Raw genomic sequence first — 15,275 nt, forward strand, 5'->3', positions numbered from 1 at the left:
TATAGGGAAATGTTATTTATAATTAATATTGAAATTATTTGTGTTACTAGTGATATGTAGTTTTATTCCTTATTTTAATTGAAGTATAAGTAATTTAATGACAGAAGGGTCGGGGAGGGAAGAGGAGACAAGAAAGGAAAGGCAGCATCAGATAAGTAATCAAAACCTGAAAACAAATCTCTAAAAAGTCAGGATATTCATTGGGGTGGGTCATTTTCTACCATATGGGAAATACTAGAGAATTCCTGACATCAGGAGAAGTTTCACACCAGGAATTGGTATGAAACATAAGCAGAGCTGTATTCAATCAGAATAAGTTATAAGTTTTCTTATCTTTTCTTCTCCTTAAAGTTTGTTTATTTTGATTTCCAAACTTTTCAAGCAGAAATGATTTTTGACTATCAGAACTGGAAAGACAGTAAACCAGGTTGAGCATAAAGGCAAAACTTAATCGGACTGTTTTCTTGACCTTGTTTTTCCACTGAAGTGCCTGTTCTGTACTATGAAATTCACGTGTGGACTTTCATTTTTGAGCCAGCTGCACTTTGATACTTTCCCCTGTGCCATGATAAGGCACTTGAAAATATTCGTTCCGGAAAGCTCTACTAAATACCTATATGTGATAATAACAGAAGATTTTGTGAGCTTCCTAAAATGTCACAATTTTAAGTTACTTGATGCTGTTTATCAGTTGAAATTTTTCTTTTGCTAAATTCCAAATCTTTGGTTTTTGAAATTAACATAAAAAGCCAATGGGTGATGATTTCAATTATTTCTATTTTTTCCCTCTTTAAAAAAAAAAATCCTGAATAATTTCTACTTAAAACTCGAATCCATTCATATACAGACGGCTTTTGTATTTTTAAAATACAAATAGCTCAAGTATGTCATGTGGCTAGGCAAAACACCTGAGAGTCCTGCAGGTTCATAACATTTTCCTGTGTTTGCCAAATAGGTGCAGGCACTGTCTAGCTTCAGTGGTTTCTTGCTCAGACCCCAACAGGGAGGTGCATTTCACCTTGTGTCTTGTGAACCAGGAATTATTTTTCAGGCGAGAGCACATGGATATTCCCTGTCTCCCTGAGTAATTCTCATATTCTGTGCTTGAGTGTTCAGGACATTGTGTAAAATCTGGTATTGTTTTGTTTAGTGCACTAATTATGCATGATGACCTTCTGAAGCTTCCATATGTGTGCACAAAATACATATGTGTATCTATATACATGTCTATCTAACAACAGTCCCGCTCTCGCTGCTGTAAACAGGAATTTTATTAGGCTTGTTGAGCCAAACTGTGACTCACAAACATGCGATTGCCCTAAGCACAGAGGCTGGATGCAGATAAGTTCCTGAACTTCATAGATAATTGTAAATGGAACTTACGAAACAGTAAAGAAGCAGTATGGGGATAACGTTGTGCCTTAACTTCTTCCACGCATACATTTCAGTTGCTTACTTTTGCTCTTTTTTTTCCCCCCTGCTTACAATTTAAATGCAGGCGAGAGCAAAAGATTATACTAGCAATCAGGTGAATTCTGAAGGTATAGAAAGGTGGGGTCTTCGGTTGGGACAGGAAGGGAGGTGGGGTCAAAGAGATGTTGCTGTGCATGGAGATAAGCAGGAAGTTAGAGTTCCTCAAAGAGGGAAAGTATCAAAAAGCTGACTTGAAGAGTACAGTCAGAGAAGGGTGGAAATGTAATTCTGGGCTCTGTTGGTAGAAGGGGAATAGGCATTTAGAACTAGGTGGGGTAAGATACAGAAAGAAAACAAAAAGCAGTCTGAGGGTCTGCCAGGGGAAAGGTCTGGTCATAGGAGCAATGGTGAGCGTGATGATTTGAAAAAAAGCATTTGGCTTACAGTAGTAATTTGTGCAGTGGCCTTGGCAAGGGCTGTTTCCTTAGTGCTGTGGTGATACAAGGAGGCTTTTCTACAACTATTACAAATGTATTAAGTCTTCATTATTTTATTTAATGTTTTGTTCTTAAATATCTTTAAGATATTCAGAAATGTTCATGTTCATGGTTTTCTTTAAGTAAATTTTACTATTCACAAGCTATCCCTGTCGTAATATTTTGTGTAATTTTTAAAACGAATTAAATTTAAACTGCTCAGTGAAGCTTATGTAAGGGGTGGGGGGAAACAGCAGTCATGGGAAATGCCCTGCTGTGTAAATAGAGTTTTCATGAATGAGGATCGTGATTTTCAGTGAAGCCTGTGTGGATGTGTAATGCTAAGCTGAGAGCTTCCTTCATTTGTTCTGCATCCAAAACGTTTGATGAAAGTACACAAAATTAACATGAAAAGCTATATTTATAAAGCAGGGATTTAAGAGGAATGCCTAGGATCCAAGAAGCCTGGCATGCCTAAAATGACCAAATTGAGACAGCAGCCTTAACTTAAACCTCCAGGGGGCAAAGCGTGTGTTTAACATATTTAACATCTGCCCTCATATTTCTAGAAACACATAGCAATGTAAGTCTGTACAGTGTAATATTTAGACAGGACAGGGACCATCTGCCTCACTCTGAGAAGTGTAGGAGGCATGTATTACTGCAAATGGCAAAAGACAGATGTATTTACACCTACATGGTCAGCACCTTTAAGCACTGCTCCGAGGAAACAAGGCTCTTCTTTGGAAGCAGCTGCTTAACCTTGTGATTGTGCAGTGATCAGAAAAAGGAGATGAACTCATGATCTCTTGGATTTTAGAGTCACTGCTCAGTGGCTCTCAAAGCAGGTTCCTTTTCTGTCACTGCTACTTTGAAAGAATTAAAAATTTAATCTGTTGCACTATGTTTCTTAAAGTAAAAAGCAAGACTAAAAGAATACCACAGATTTATCAGTTCTGTGTTTTTCTTTTATTTGCTTTTAACGTGTGAAAAGCTTCTTTAATACCAAATATCTTAATTATTTTTTCAGTTTTTATTAATCAGAAATTCAAGTTGGTTTTTATACTGCTAGTATCCAAGACAGCAAAATATTTTTCAGGTACTGAAGGGACTGATCAGGGCTCTTACTATTGTCTGTCTCAAGCAGAGCTGCAGAGAATGGCATTTTACTTGACAGGTGGAATGGCAGTAAATTTTTTAGAAGTGTTCACTGTAGCCTTGTGGGAATGCAGGGCCAGAGTCTGGGGTTGGGTCATTACGGTGCTGCTCAGCACAGATGCTTTCTTTTTTTCCCCTTTTTCATTCAGTCTTGTAGATTTTGGAACATTTTCTGATCAGTCATTAAACTCTCTTATTCTGAATAGAATTTCCATTCTCAGCACTAGTATCTCAAGGCATTAACTGCCCTTCTTGGTACCACTATCATTTTCTTTCTCCCTGCCCTCTGTTTCTTTCCTGCTCTTTCAGGTCTCTCATAGTGATTTCCGCACCTTCACAAAGCACTTAATTTTTGTCCCTATATTTTGTCATACCATTAACTTGCTTTCCTGCAGTTTGTTCTGTCAGCACATTCTGAGGAGCAGACAGGCTTTCCCAAAGGGACTCTAACACTAATGAGTAAGGAAGCATCTTATGTTTTAAAGATTAGGGGGATGTAAGGCAGTAGGAGAGCCAGATTTAATAAGTCCTTATATATCTGTGCCTCAGTTTCCCTCTGAAAATTTTACTGTTAATGCTGAATTCCTTCTCAAGTCTGGTGAATGGGTTACTTCATTGCTCATTTACAAAGAGCTTGTAGATTAAAAAGAGGAAGAGCTGTATGATCCATCTCATGCTTGTCTATAAACGGCAGTGAATCAGAGTATGTTAGAAGACAGCTTTGTGCTTTGCAGTAGCTTTATAAGCTTTCCTTGTGTCTGTGGAATGAGTTTTAGTTAGTTTCCAGTTTGTAAGAATGTGGAGGCACAGATGTGCTGTAGTGCAGTAAGAAGGAGGAAAATAAAAGATACAATAATTCTCCCAGAAGAAAAACTATTGTAAAAGTTGGTTTCTCTGACAGCAGCATTTGTTTTAACTTTCTCAAGGGATATAGTCATTATATTTGTATCATACTTCATTCCCAAATTCATTATAGCTTTGGTGAAACACCAGGATGTAACCTGCATTACTTGGGTCTTGTCAAAACAGACATCCAACATACCTTGCAGGAAAAGGAATAAGCCTTAATTTTTTTCCATCCAGAAGATTTAGATAGTGTGTTTTGAAGCATGAAACTCTACCCATCCTTCATCCCACCCCCAGTAAGGAAAGGAAAAAGTAGGTAAAGTGTCTGATGCAATTTTATCATTTTAGTGTTTCTCATTGCTTACATTATATGTACTGAAAATCAGTGACATCCCTTTGTTTTGTTTTGATTCAGCTTAATTTATCCCAGGTTCTACTGCTGAAGCAAACAAAAATATGGAGTGCAAAGTCATGATGTCATAATATAATTAAGTAGGAAAAAGTAACTGAAAATGTCAAGAAAAAACCCTAAAAGTCAAGCTAAAGAACCCAGTGCAGTAGGTCAGTTTTCCTGCACACTGAAGCCATTCTCTTTCTGGCGCATTTCTCAAAGGTGTTTTATGTCACCTTAGGTTATATAATACATTTTGGTAATAAAGCAACTACTGTAGTGATTTGTATTTGATATGAAATACAGTGATTTGCACTCGGTTTTGTTCACATGTCACTGTGAGAAGATTCTTGCTATGGCAACATATAGTGATGGGGGTTACAGTAGACGGATATTGCACAGCTTATTAGAAACCTAAATAGTTTTTATTAAACACAGTATCACAAAGTCAAAGTATGTGTCAGTTTTCAATTGGCTAAAACTCAGAATCAGATAAGATAAGAAATTAAATTAATTCTGTTGGAATTTTGAATTGTGAATCTTCATCATTCCGTAATTTTCCTTTGGAATTTCTCACTAGCTGTGAGAATGGAGAACCTCAGCGACTTTTTTGCCTTGGCATTGCTCTGTGCCTGTCACTGAGCGCAGCCATCTGGTGTTGTCTTTTCAAGGTTGGGTACTCCTGTAATTTGTGAATTCTCTTTCTCTCTGTTAGCACACCATTCATATTATATGAAGGAAACAGTGAAAAAGAATTGCTTAGATAAATATCAGGGTGGGGATAGCCACCATATAAGAAACTAGGTCTTGTGAACAGAAAGGAAATACTAAGTTGTCTTTCTCACACTTAAGGCTTTTTATTAAGACTGCTGTAGTCTTTGAAAGTGTAATTATATTTTCTTTATGAGGTTTTGTATCCATTTTAGAAACAAACAGACCAAACCTTCCATTGAGACACCTGGGTCAATTTGTAATTAAAATAGAGAATTTGTTAATTTGGAAGTATAATCAGGTCAACATAGTGTGCTGTTGACCAATATACTATGCTTGGTGAGGGGGTGGAAGCTTATGTTATCTTCTGAAATGTTCTGCTGAGCTCAGCTAAATGCCTTTTGCCTGGTTTTGCCAATAGAAAAACTGCTTCACAGAGGAAAAAACTTGTCAAAACATCCAGGATCATCATTTAAAAATTCTAAGCTCCTAGTCAGATTCAAACACTCTCCAATGACTCTTCAAATCTACACTAGATGCATTCTAGGTTTTAAGTTATATTTGTTATGAGTTGTGCAGAAAACTTAGCTTTACATTTAAACAGTGTAATAGTGCTGGGCTCATCTTCTGTTGAGCCATTAGAATGGTCTTTGACTTGGAGGCTGAATGTGTTGACTGTATAGGAGATCATACAATTTATGCAGTTCATACAGTTTAATTGGGTTTTATTACTATTCAAAGATGATATATTATGTGTAGAGAGGCAGCTGGTTCTATCAAATGGGTAGAATACAAAGTATTAACCAAACATTTATTTAAATATGAATAGTTAAAGGCTAATTTATGACCGAGTTCAAAAGATGTTCAGTATGGGCTTTGGCCTATATTACTAATGAAATATAGGTGTTTTTTTTCTATAATATTCTGTTCCTTATTGGATTTTTATATCTTTGCATGTCGAAGAATATATGTCCTGGTTTGTACCTTCACCTAAATGTTTTTTAAGGGGATGTCTCCATTCATTGATGTTGTGCTTGTGCCAAATATTTTTCACAGAATTCCTTTTATCAGGCTGGTATCCCTTTACCTGTGCAAGCATATGACTGAGCACTTTAGACATCTTTCTGTGATAGACATTTTCTGTTAGTTCATTACCTGAAAATACTTCACTTGCTTCAGCCTGCCAGAATTTATCGCTGAGTCAGAGTATGAAAAGAAAAAAGACAGACATTGACAAAATCAGTTATTCAGCAATTTTGTGGATGAAGGTATATCCCAAATGAGAATCACAGAAGCCTGGAGCATGTGAGTAGCTCTAAATTCACCTCCCATTCCTCCTTTTCAGATTTTATGAAAAGGTCGGTATGGTGATGGCTGTTTGAAAGGTAATGCAAAGAACAAGGGAGATAGCCATTAAAAATGCACTGAAATTAATGGGGTGTGATACCACGGTAAAAACTATCCACAGTACAAAATACTTGAACAGAAAATAAATCAAATCACACTGAAGATAAATTGTTGAATGACCAAAAGCATTAGGCTCTACATCACGTGATTTTTAACAGCAGAGATACTTGAAGTAAGTTAGGGTTCTCTTTCCTGCATTCCATGCAAACTTTTAAGTGGGGGAATAGTATTGCTATGTCATACAGTTGCTAAAGGTTTTTAATTTAATGGTGTGTTTCTATCCTAGGAAAAGGGCTGAGTAATACAAACATAAATTGTGTTTGTACCTGTGGTTTTTACTTAGGACTTGCCTATTTTCAGTATATTTGTAAAACTGTCCCACTCAGACCTTTAGTGTTTCATGGAAAACACCCACATACTTGTTGCTTTCGATGCTAATTTCCCTCTGCTAGTTCTGACTTTAATGTTGGTTGAAGGCTCTTGACTCCTTTTGCCTCAGGTTTAGAAGCAGCTTTCAGTAGGGAAACCTAAGCTGTGTCTAACTTGAATGATAATGTTAAAGCCTGCTTGCAACTGGTGCATTATGTTTGTCACCGCAGTTGTGCATGAGGAGCCTGCCCCGTCAGCTCCTGCTTCCATGGGTGGCTGTATTGTCCCTGGGACTTTCACCTGGGCAGTTGTGTCTGTGAGCCTTAGCATGTTGGTGACATTAGGGATCTACATCTCTCTCAGGGCATCATGAATGGTTATAAGAAATTATTTTGTTTACCTTCTGCATAAATCTTAATAGCATGTTATACAGTGTACTTGTTGGTAATGGAGTTTTCATCTAATTTCTGTGCATTTTTCCCCTTTACATGAAGACCTTACCTGTTTGGAGCAGGATGTTTTTCCATAAAAGCTCCATGGTGAGTTCCCAGTTCAAACCCAGCATGCCTATAATTCATCTGCTGTCCTCACTGAAAATAACGCTGTGCTTAGACTTTAATTTTGGATTAATTTTTTGTTTAATTTGTTGACTTGCATGGCTGATCCATAGGTGGAAGCACTGCATAATTTCACTTTTAAGCTATGGATGCGTGTTCACCATTAAGCATTGTCAAAGCATTCACTTGTTTTTTCCATTTTTACCTGTGAGGGGGAATTTTTTAGTAGCAGCAAAGTTGAAAGAATAAATTATTTCCCAGTGGACAAAAATGATTGCAACAGCTTTCCAACACAAACCTCTTTTTTTCCTGTATTGCTTTCTTTATTCCTGTGGCACTAAGTTGCTTACAGACAGAAAACATCAATGATGACTTCTTGAAAATAAGCCAGATGAGCAGTGAGTAGACAGTGAAATACTGCAGTAGGAGAGGTGAAGTAAAATGGGCACTGTAAAAAAAAGCCCAAACCAAACAAAGAACAAGACAAACAAAAACTCAAAACCAAAAAGCTTATCACACTTGAGAGAAAAAACAACCAACCAAACAAATCCCAGTTCCATTAGAATAATACATCTAAAATTATGAGGGGGGGTTGTTTTAATACGTAAAACTGCAGCATATTACAAACATGTAGACAGAAATAAAAGCAAATTTTAACAAGTTTCCCCATGGTGGAGCTTGGTTCAGTCTTCATGCAGCGCTACAGAACCCCCAGGCACCTCTGTATAATGAGATGGGAGTAGGTGCTTGAAGTTCCAGATAACAAGAGTGGAAGAATTTTGAACATCTTAAAACTTTCTTAGAAAACTTAGAAACTTTCAGCTAGGAGGTGGGGTTTTTGGGAGGGGGTTGTTTTAATTGTAGCTGGGGATGCTTTTTAGTATCTGTTAGAACATTCATATGTGGCTCTTGTTTCTACTGCTACAAGTTTGTGCCACATGTATCACCCCCTTATGTTTCTGTCAAAATACTATCTTCAGCAGAGGGAACTTACCAAGAGTTTTGTTAGGATACAAGCGACTTGAGAGGAGAGCTGGTGAGGGACACGGGAGTTACAGCAAAGGGAGGAAATGGAAAAACACTAAATAGGACACTACAGGAAAGGAGACATTGCCCTATTCCTATGGAATATCTGATCACTCTATAGGACTTCCTAAGAACCATTTTAAAATGTAGCTTGTGATGCACCTAAGTATTTCGTGTGATCGTGATCTAAGAACTGAAAAGGCTCTGGAGGGAGAGTTTTGAAAGTGGATTGTCTTAGCAAATGGATGTGTCGGTCAGCCCCTGCATGAAGCAGCAAAGATGCTTGTCAACCAGAAATTATTTTAGATTGAGGCAAGATTAAAAGGCCTAGATTAAAGAGGGGAATATAGGAAATAGACTCAAAAATTGTTGTCTGTCTTTCACAAGACTCTTTTGTGGTTTGTTTAATGCCAGTGCTAGCTCAAAAATATGGTCTTTACTAGCCTACAGTGAAATTAGGATAAAAAACACACTTTGGGTGGGGGAAGAAATCATGTTGTTTCCATTAAGGTCTTAATGAGACCTAAAATTATGTAAACAACATGAATGGAGATTTGACAGCTTGCTGCCTGGCGAGTAAAGAAGCCTACCATTTCTTTTCTTGCTTTTTTTGTTTTATCCGTAATTTGATGACTGGAAACGTGTCTTTGTTTTCTTGTTTTAGGCAGAGTGATAAATCAATTAAAATTACATCTTTTGAGACAGATATGCTTTTCATTAATTCTATGTGTAATTGCAAATTTCATGCTGTATTTTTCTCGTGGTACTTTTGTTGCTGCTTATGTAGCCCAGATAAGGTTTTACCTCTAGAAATGGTATGTTTCCATTTCAGTGGGGTTAGTTGTGGAGTTGTGGATAAGTGTTTTTGTTTTTATGAATCTGATGTGTTTGAAGCCTATTCTTTGGGAACATAAAATCAATGTGATTCTCAGTCTTTGCAGACTCTCACTATTTTAATTTGTAAAGCAGTTCCTTTATACCATATATGTGCGATTTAGTTATTTTTTTTAGTCATGTCACTTGTTTGACTATGAACATGAAGACAAATTTAAGAGCCAGCAGTAGTTTGAGACCTAAAGCTCTTTGAGGAGCACTCCAGTACTACACTGTACTCTGATTTTCATATTTGCCTATAGTTTTCAAAATATTTCAATAGTATTGATTGTTACTGATTTTCATACCTAAAATAGAATAATAATTATAATAAAGTAGTTACAGTATTGACATTACTTATTATTTTTATGATTCGTTACAAAAGTCAGGTGGTGGTAACATTGAATTGTTTCAGTAGATCACGTTTTCTTTTGCCTTGTCAACATGAGAGAACTTGCATGCTGTTGCTGAGTCTCTTTTTAAGATCTGTCAAAGTGATGTCTTACTTTTCTTCTTTAGTTTGCTTCCATCACTTTTTATGCCATTTCAGTACAAAATACTTATATATGTTTTGCACTGGACATGTATACATCTACATCTCAGTGTTTCTACATTTGAAATTATCCCCCAAATTATGTTAGAAAAGTCAATAACACAATTTTCCCCAAATATTGTGGTATTTAGCTGGAGTTTGGGATTAACTTGACCTTTAGTAGGTGTCTTTGTCATTGACTTCAGCTGGTGTAGGTGAATGTCAACTGCTGGTGGCTGAAATGACATGAACATGATCTTCAGTTGAGGCACAGCTCTTACTAAACTTATAGCAGAACAAGAACTATGAAAGGGATTTTTTATTACTATTGTACTGCTGGTGTAGGTTCCTGCACAGATGCAATTGGGATAAAAATACCGCTGTGTCTCATTTAATTCTTGGTGTAGTTACACAGTTTGGTAGACCCAGAGAGGAAAAAGTACTCTGACTTTTTATCCTCCTTTTATATAATGCTCTTGTTTCTAATGTGGAAGATTGAATTACGAGAACTTTGGTTCCGTTAGCTTCACTTTCTTGTTTTTAGTGTTGATTCCCAACAACCTTCACTTCTCCCTGTATGGCAGTGCCTCTCAGTAAAAATATGGTATAATCTTTTGAAAGTTAGCATATTGTGAAGATTCTTTTAAATTAACTGTTTTTAAAAGCGAGGCCAAATGTGCCCTAATTTCAGTTCTTGGAATAATTTACGAAGTGCTGACAGGCTAAGAGCAAGTAAAGAGCAGGAGTTCATAGCAGAAACCAGTCATTCACCACCTGCCTTCAACATGATTGTTTTGTTATCATTTATAAAGCTGAAAGGGTGTTTGCATCTACATAATAATGAGGATTTATAGTTTCCAAGTTGTTAAAATATCACAATGACATGAAAATATATTTTTCTAATGGCATTACTGTTCCTGGAAATAACTGGGCTTTTGAGGATTGCTGAAGGAAAGAAATTTGAGTTGGAATGTAATGATGAAAACTCGGGGATAAAGTAAAATGGTGGTAAAATAAAAGATTCCTCAGTTACAATAGGACAGACTTGTTGACATCTCAGCAGTTTCTTCAGAACTGTCTCTGAACCAGTATGATGTGCTAGTCGGGTCTTTTGTTTGTCTTTATTTTTGAGCAGGACTGAGTTTAACCACATGAGTAATCATGTTTTACAAGGTCTGCTCTTTCTGTCTACAAAACATCCTTCTTGAAGGGCAAATGTTTTGGCACTGAAACCAACACTTAAATGCATGCCTTGAGAGATGTACATCTTAAAGGCATGGTGTAACTAGAATGTAGCTTAGACCATTTCCTTTAAGGTTCGGCATAGGTCTTGGGACTGCGAATGGGGAGATCTCTGCAAAAAAGTGGTTTTAGAGTACCAGGTTCCTTGAACTGAAAGGCTTGAAGAAATGGAAGTCAGTTATGGCTCTGTAGAAGCTTGTTCCAGTCTGTAGGTGAGAACAGCATTTGCTGCCTTTTTTTTTCATTTTAGATTATTTTAATGAATAACCTCAGATTGTATAGAGTAAAACATCAGAATATTAGGAGTATTAAGATAGTGTGGAAGGATTATCTTCTCAGGAGTTCATAAGAGGAAGTGTATACAGCTGAATCATATCTCTATCATAGTTTGTTTTGTATTGATCAATGGGTAGCACTGTCCTTCTGAACAATCTTTTTCTGTATTAAACCTGATCATTTATTGATTGAAGTATAGATCAGTAAGAAGTCTCTACTTAGTGGATACATTACATTTCATTTCTGGAAGAATATTAGTGTGAACACTTGGAAGGTGAGAGCTAAAACCACTTCTTGATACACAGTTTTTTACAGGTCTGGTTAAAAATACTGCTTCTGTGACAGCTCTTTCAAAGAGAAAGAATTCTGCATTTTTCTGAGTAGCTAATAAATACTTCATATGTTAATATAAAATATTCCAATATAGATCATAAATTGCCACTGCAAGCAAGGTAATATATTTATACTCATAACATTTTGGAACACAGATTTCTGACCCAGTAATCTATAGCTGTAGATTTAACAGTTGGATATTAAGTGCTTTGTGGTGGTTCAGTATCGGAGCTACTGACTAAGTTGCAATTGCTCTTTTGTGACATTCTAGCTTCTGCATGTGTGAGAGCTTCAGGACTGATCTAAGTCCATGAAAGTGTGTCTGAATCTTTCCATTGACTCTAATCAGTGTGATGGAATTCCTTTTAAAAGTTCGTCTGTTTTGTTTTGTTGGGTGGGTGTTTTTTTTCTTCTAAATGAAATGTGTGACCGTAGGCTTGCTGCATGTGTGATTTATGGCAAACAGCTTAGCCCCTCTATGCTTCAGTGAGCCCGTGTGTAAAACTGGCACAGTAATAGCATACAAAGTGCTGGGAAGCTCAGTTACACTTCTGTACATCCCTTTCAGAAACCTGGCTGAAAATACAGTATGACGTAGACAATCTTTTCTCCCATTATTGTACATGCCCTAATTTCTGAAATGTTTCATAGAAAGTATTTGCTGCTTTAGGTGAGTTCAAGTTGAAGGAGATTTTAAATGTTTCACATAGCGTGACAGTAATGATGGAGGCGATGTGCTTTTAACCATATGCCATATTATTTTCCACATGTCACTTACTACTTCTTGTTGGAAGGAAATGAAGCGTTTGAGATCAGGGCAAGTTTTGCCATTTATTTCAGTGGGATCAGGACTGAGCTGTGAGGAACCAGGGACGAAGACATGGGGGTTTGTGTGGGTGCAGCATTCACAGTCAGGAGCAGGAGTTTCAGAAAAGCCCAGCTTGTAGAATAGTTTTGGTTTACCTTACTTTTCTCATTTTATTTTTACATTATGTTGATTCATAATCTGTCTTTGCTTTAATACCCCTATTGATTCATTCTGTGGAACCATTTCACCTGTATACAGCTAATTTGTCACTGAAAAAAAGGATGCTATGAATTAAGTGCCATTCTAGTCATGCTCAGTGTTTGAGTTGCTTTCTCCTGTTTTAAAATATTCTTATTGTGCTTAATTCCATCATGATACTTGCAATAATTTGTTTGCACACACACTTCTCAGAATTGAAGATCAATACCAAAAAATGACCAAGTCAATATGATAGTGTAATCACAGGCTTGATATAATGTGGAACAAGAAATTAATAGAAGAAAAAAGGAAAGGAAGGAGAGGTGGCAAGACAAGGGAGCAGTGAAATAGAATAGGGAGAGAAGTATCATGAAGTCCAGTTTAAAAGGCAGGAAAAAAATAGAACGTGGAGAAGGAGGAATCCTGCATGAACTTCTTGGGCAGCTTTTCTCTTAAGGGAAGGGTAAAAATCTGGTTTAATGAACTGAGGAAATGGGCAAATTTTGAGTTTATAGAAAGCAGAATGTTGTGTATCTTCAGCTTCCTGTAGGGAGGAACACTAAATGATGTTTCAATAAAACATAATTATAAACCACTGGATCTGCTACATGCACATTGTGGAGTTTCAGAGGAGAATGTATCTTAATCTCTTTTTACATGTTACAATTACTGATTTGTTTTAACACGTAGCTCATGGGTGTATGCATTGTTCCCCTTTCCTCATATCCTCCGCATGTTGTTCCCTCTTACCCTCTTGCTCGTGTCATATATATCCAAGTGGTTTCAATGTGCAGATATACAGATCAGCAGTCAATGCTAACATTAGTTAGAGGGTTCTTTTGAAAATGCCAGAAAATATCAACCACCTAGAAAGACTGACCCAGAATCTATATTAAAGTTCCCAAAGGACTTACAATTATAAATGTTTGTATTCACTTCAGAAGTTTCTATTGAATGCAGATATTCAATATTGGGTCTTTTAAACAGTCCAACTAATTCTCCATTATGAGCCAATGCTGCCCTTCAAGTTAATGAGTTCAGTGATCAAGGGGAATTTAGGACCTATTATTGAGAACCACTAAGCATCTGTAAATTCTGCTAAATCTTATGGGAACTGCAGATATTCACCATTTCTGAATTAATATCTGAGAATGACTATTAAGCAAGGGACATCTTGATTTTTGAGAAAATAACTTTCATAATTTTTTATTCTTTCTTCAAGCAAATCCAAACCAGCCCCACAGATTTCACCCAGTAAGTCTGTGGGGGGCGAGTTTTGTGTCGCTGCAGTCTTTGGAGCATCAAGGTCATGGTTTGCAAACAATCCTGGTCTGAAAAGAGAAAAAGGTTGGTATATTCCGAAAATGGGACTTGCATTTAAATTGAATTGAGTTTATTTTCTCATTTTGTGAGCAGATAGTGCTTATCTGTAGATTTTGATCCTGAAACAGTGACAGTGGACATTTTGGGGAGCATGGTTGGGGTGCTTTCGGTAAATAGGACCAAAATTTGCAAGAAAGTTTAATTAGTGAAATCAATCATTGTTTCTTTATTATGATGCAATGAGAGAAAACAACCTTTTGTTCAATTCAGAAATACTGTGTGAAGTGTTACTGTGAGGTAAAGGACCTTTGCTAAAGCAAACGTACAGACATATGTTTGGCAGCGTGTTGTCACCTGGACCCACCTTGGTGTGAAACTCTTGTTCCACCTTCTCTTAAATCAGATAATCATATTTTTTTGAAACAAAGGGAAAATTTTGTGCTTGGTACCATTTTCTCTTTGTCTTTCCAGTCCTCTCACTTCTTTTAACTGGTGGGTTTGAGTGCAAGCACATAAAACAAGAGACTTAAAAGAATGGTCTACTATTCCTGTAAAAATTTTTACTGTTTCTGCTGTGCTATTGCAGTAAGATTTTCTTTCTTCTTGCAAACAGATCAATCAAAACAGTTTGTAGTGGAGTCGTTGTATATTATCAGTTGTTATGGCAGCCTGGTGGAGCATGTATTGGAACCACGTCCACTCAGCACTGCTCCGAAGATCAGTGATGATACACCTTTGGAAATGGTGACATGCCCAAGAGCCAGCTGGACTTTGGTTAGGTAGCTCATTCTTTTTACTGTTTCTTCCTCTTGTTGTCCAGGAAATGGTTGTGATCTTTTTTTTCTGGAAGGGGTGAATGTTCATTCATGTATCATGAGGCTACTGAGCAGCAGGAACAGGTTGTCCAAAGAAGTGGTGAATGCTCCATCTTTGGCAGTGTTCAAGGCCAGTCTGGACAGAGACTTGGACAGTACGGTCTAGGGTAAGGCATCCCTGCCTATGGTAGGAGGGTTGGAACTAGGTGATCTTAAGGTCCTTTCCAACCCAAACCGTGATTCTTGAGTTTCACCCCTATTTTTATCTTAAAGTTTATCTTAAAGACTCTCAAGGTTTTCCATTGAAAGAGAGGGCTCTCAATATTCAAACCTACCTTTTCCTGTACTTGTGTTGTGCTTACATGTCTGAAGGGGAGCTAAGCATTTAAGTACTTCTATAAACATGGAGGTACATGAATGTGTTTACACATCATTAGAGATCCTTATCAATTGGTGATTTCAAATGATCAGATTGTAATTTAGTTTTTTACATAAGGACTAGAAACAATTATTTTAATAGT

At 36.9% G+C, this 15,275-nt stretch overlaps 1 protein-coding gene across 4 annotated transcripts in view; it reads left to right on the forward strand.

Annotated features, from left to right (window-relative positions):
- Positions 1-15,275, forward strand: part of BCAS3 (BCAS3 microtubule associated cell migration factor) — a 355,971-nt gene that overhangs the window by 131,722 nt on the left and 208,974 nt on the right. For all 4 annotated transcript variants that reach the window (XM_034068741.1, XM_034068742.1, XM_034068743.1 and 1 more), the window contains exons 17-18: positions 13,839-13,963; positions 14,553-14,718. In XM_034068741.1, the coding sequence (XP_033924632.1) occupies positions 13,839-13,963; positions 14,553-14,718 (291 nt within the window). The remainder of the gene's footprint in view (positions 1-13,838; positions 13,964-14,552; positions 14,719-15,275) is intronic.

Source organism: Melopsittacus undulatus, chromosome 13 (genome assembly GCF_012275295.1).
Source record: "Melopsittacus undulatus isolate bMelUnd1 chromosome 13, bMelUnd1.mat.Z, whole genome shotgun sequence".
NCBI lineage: Eukaryota > Metazoa > Chordata > Aves > Psittaciformes > Psittaculidae > Melopsittacus > Melopsittacus undulatus.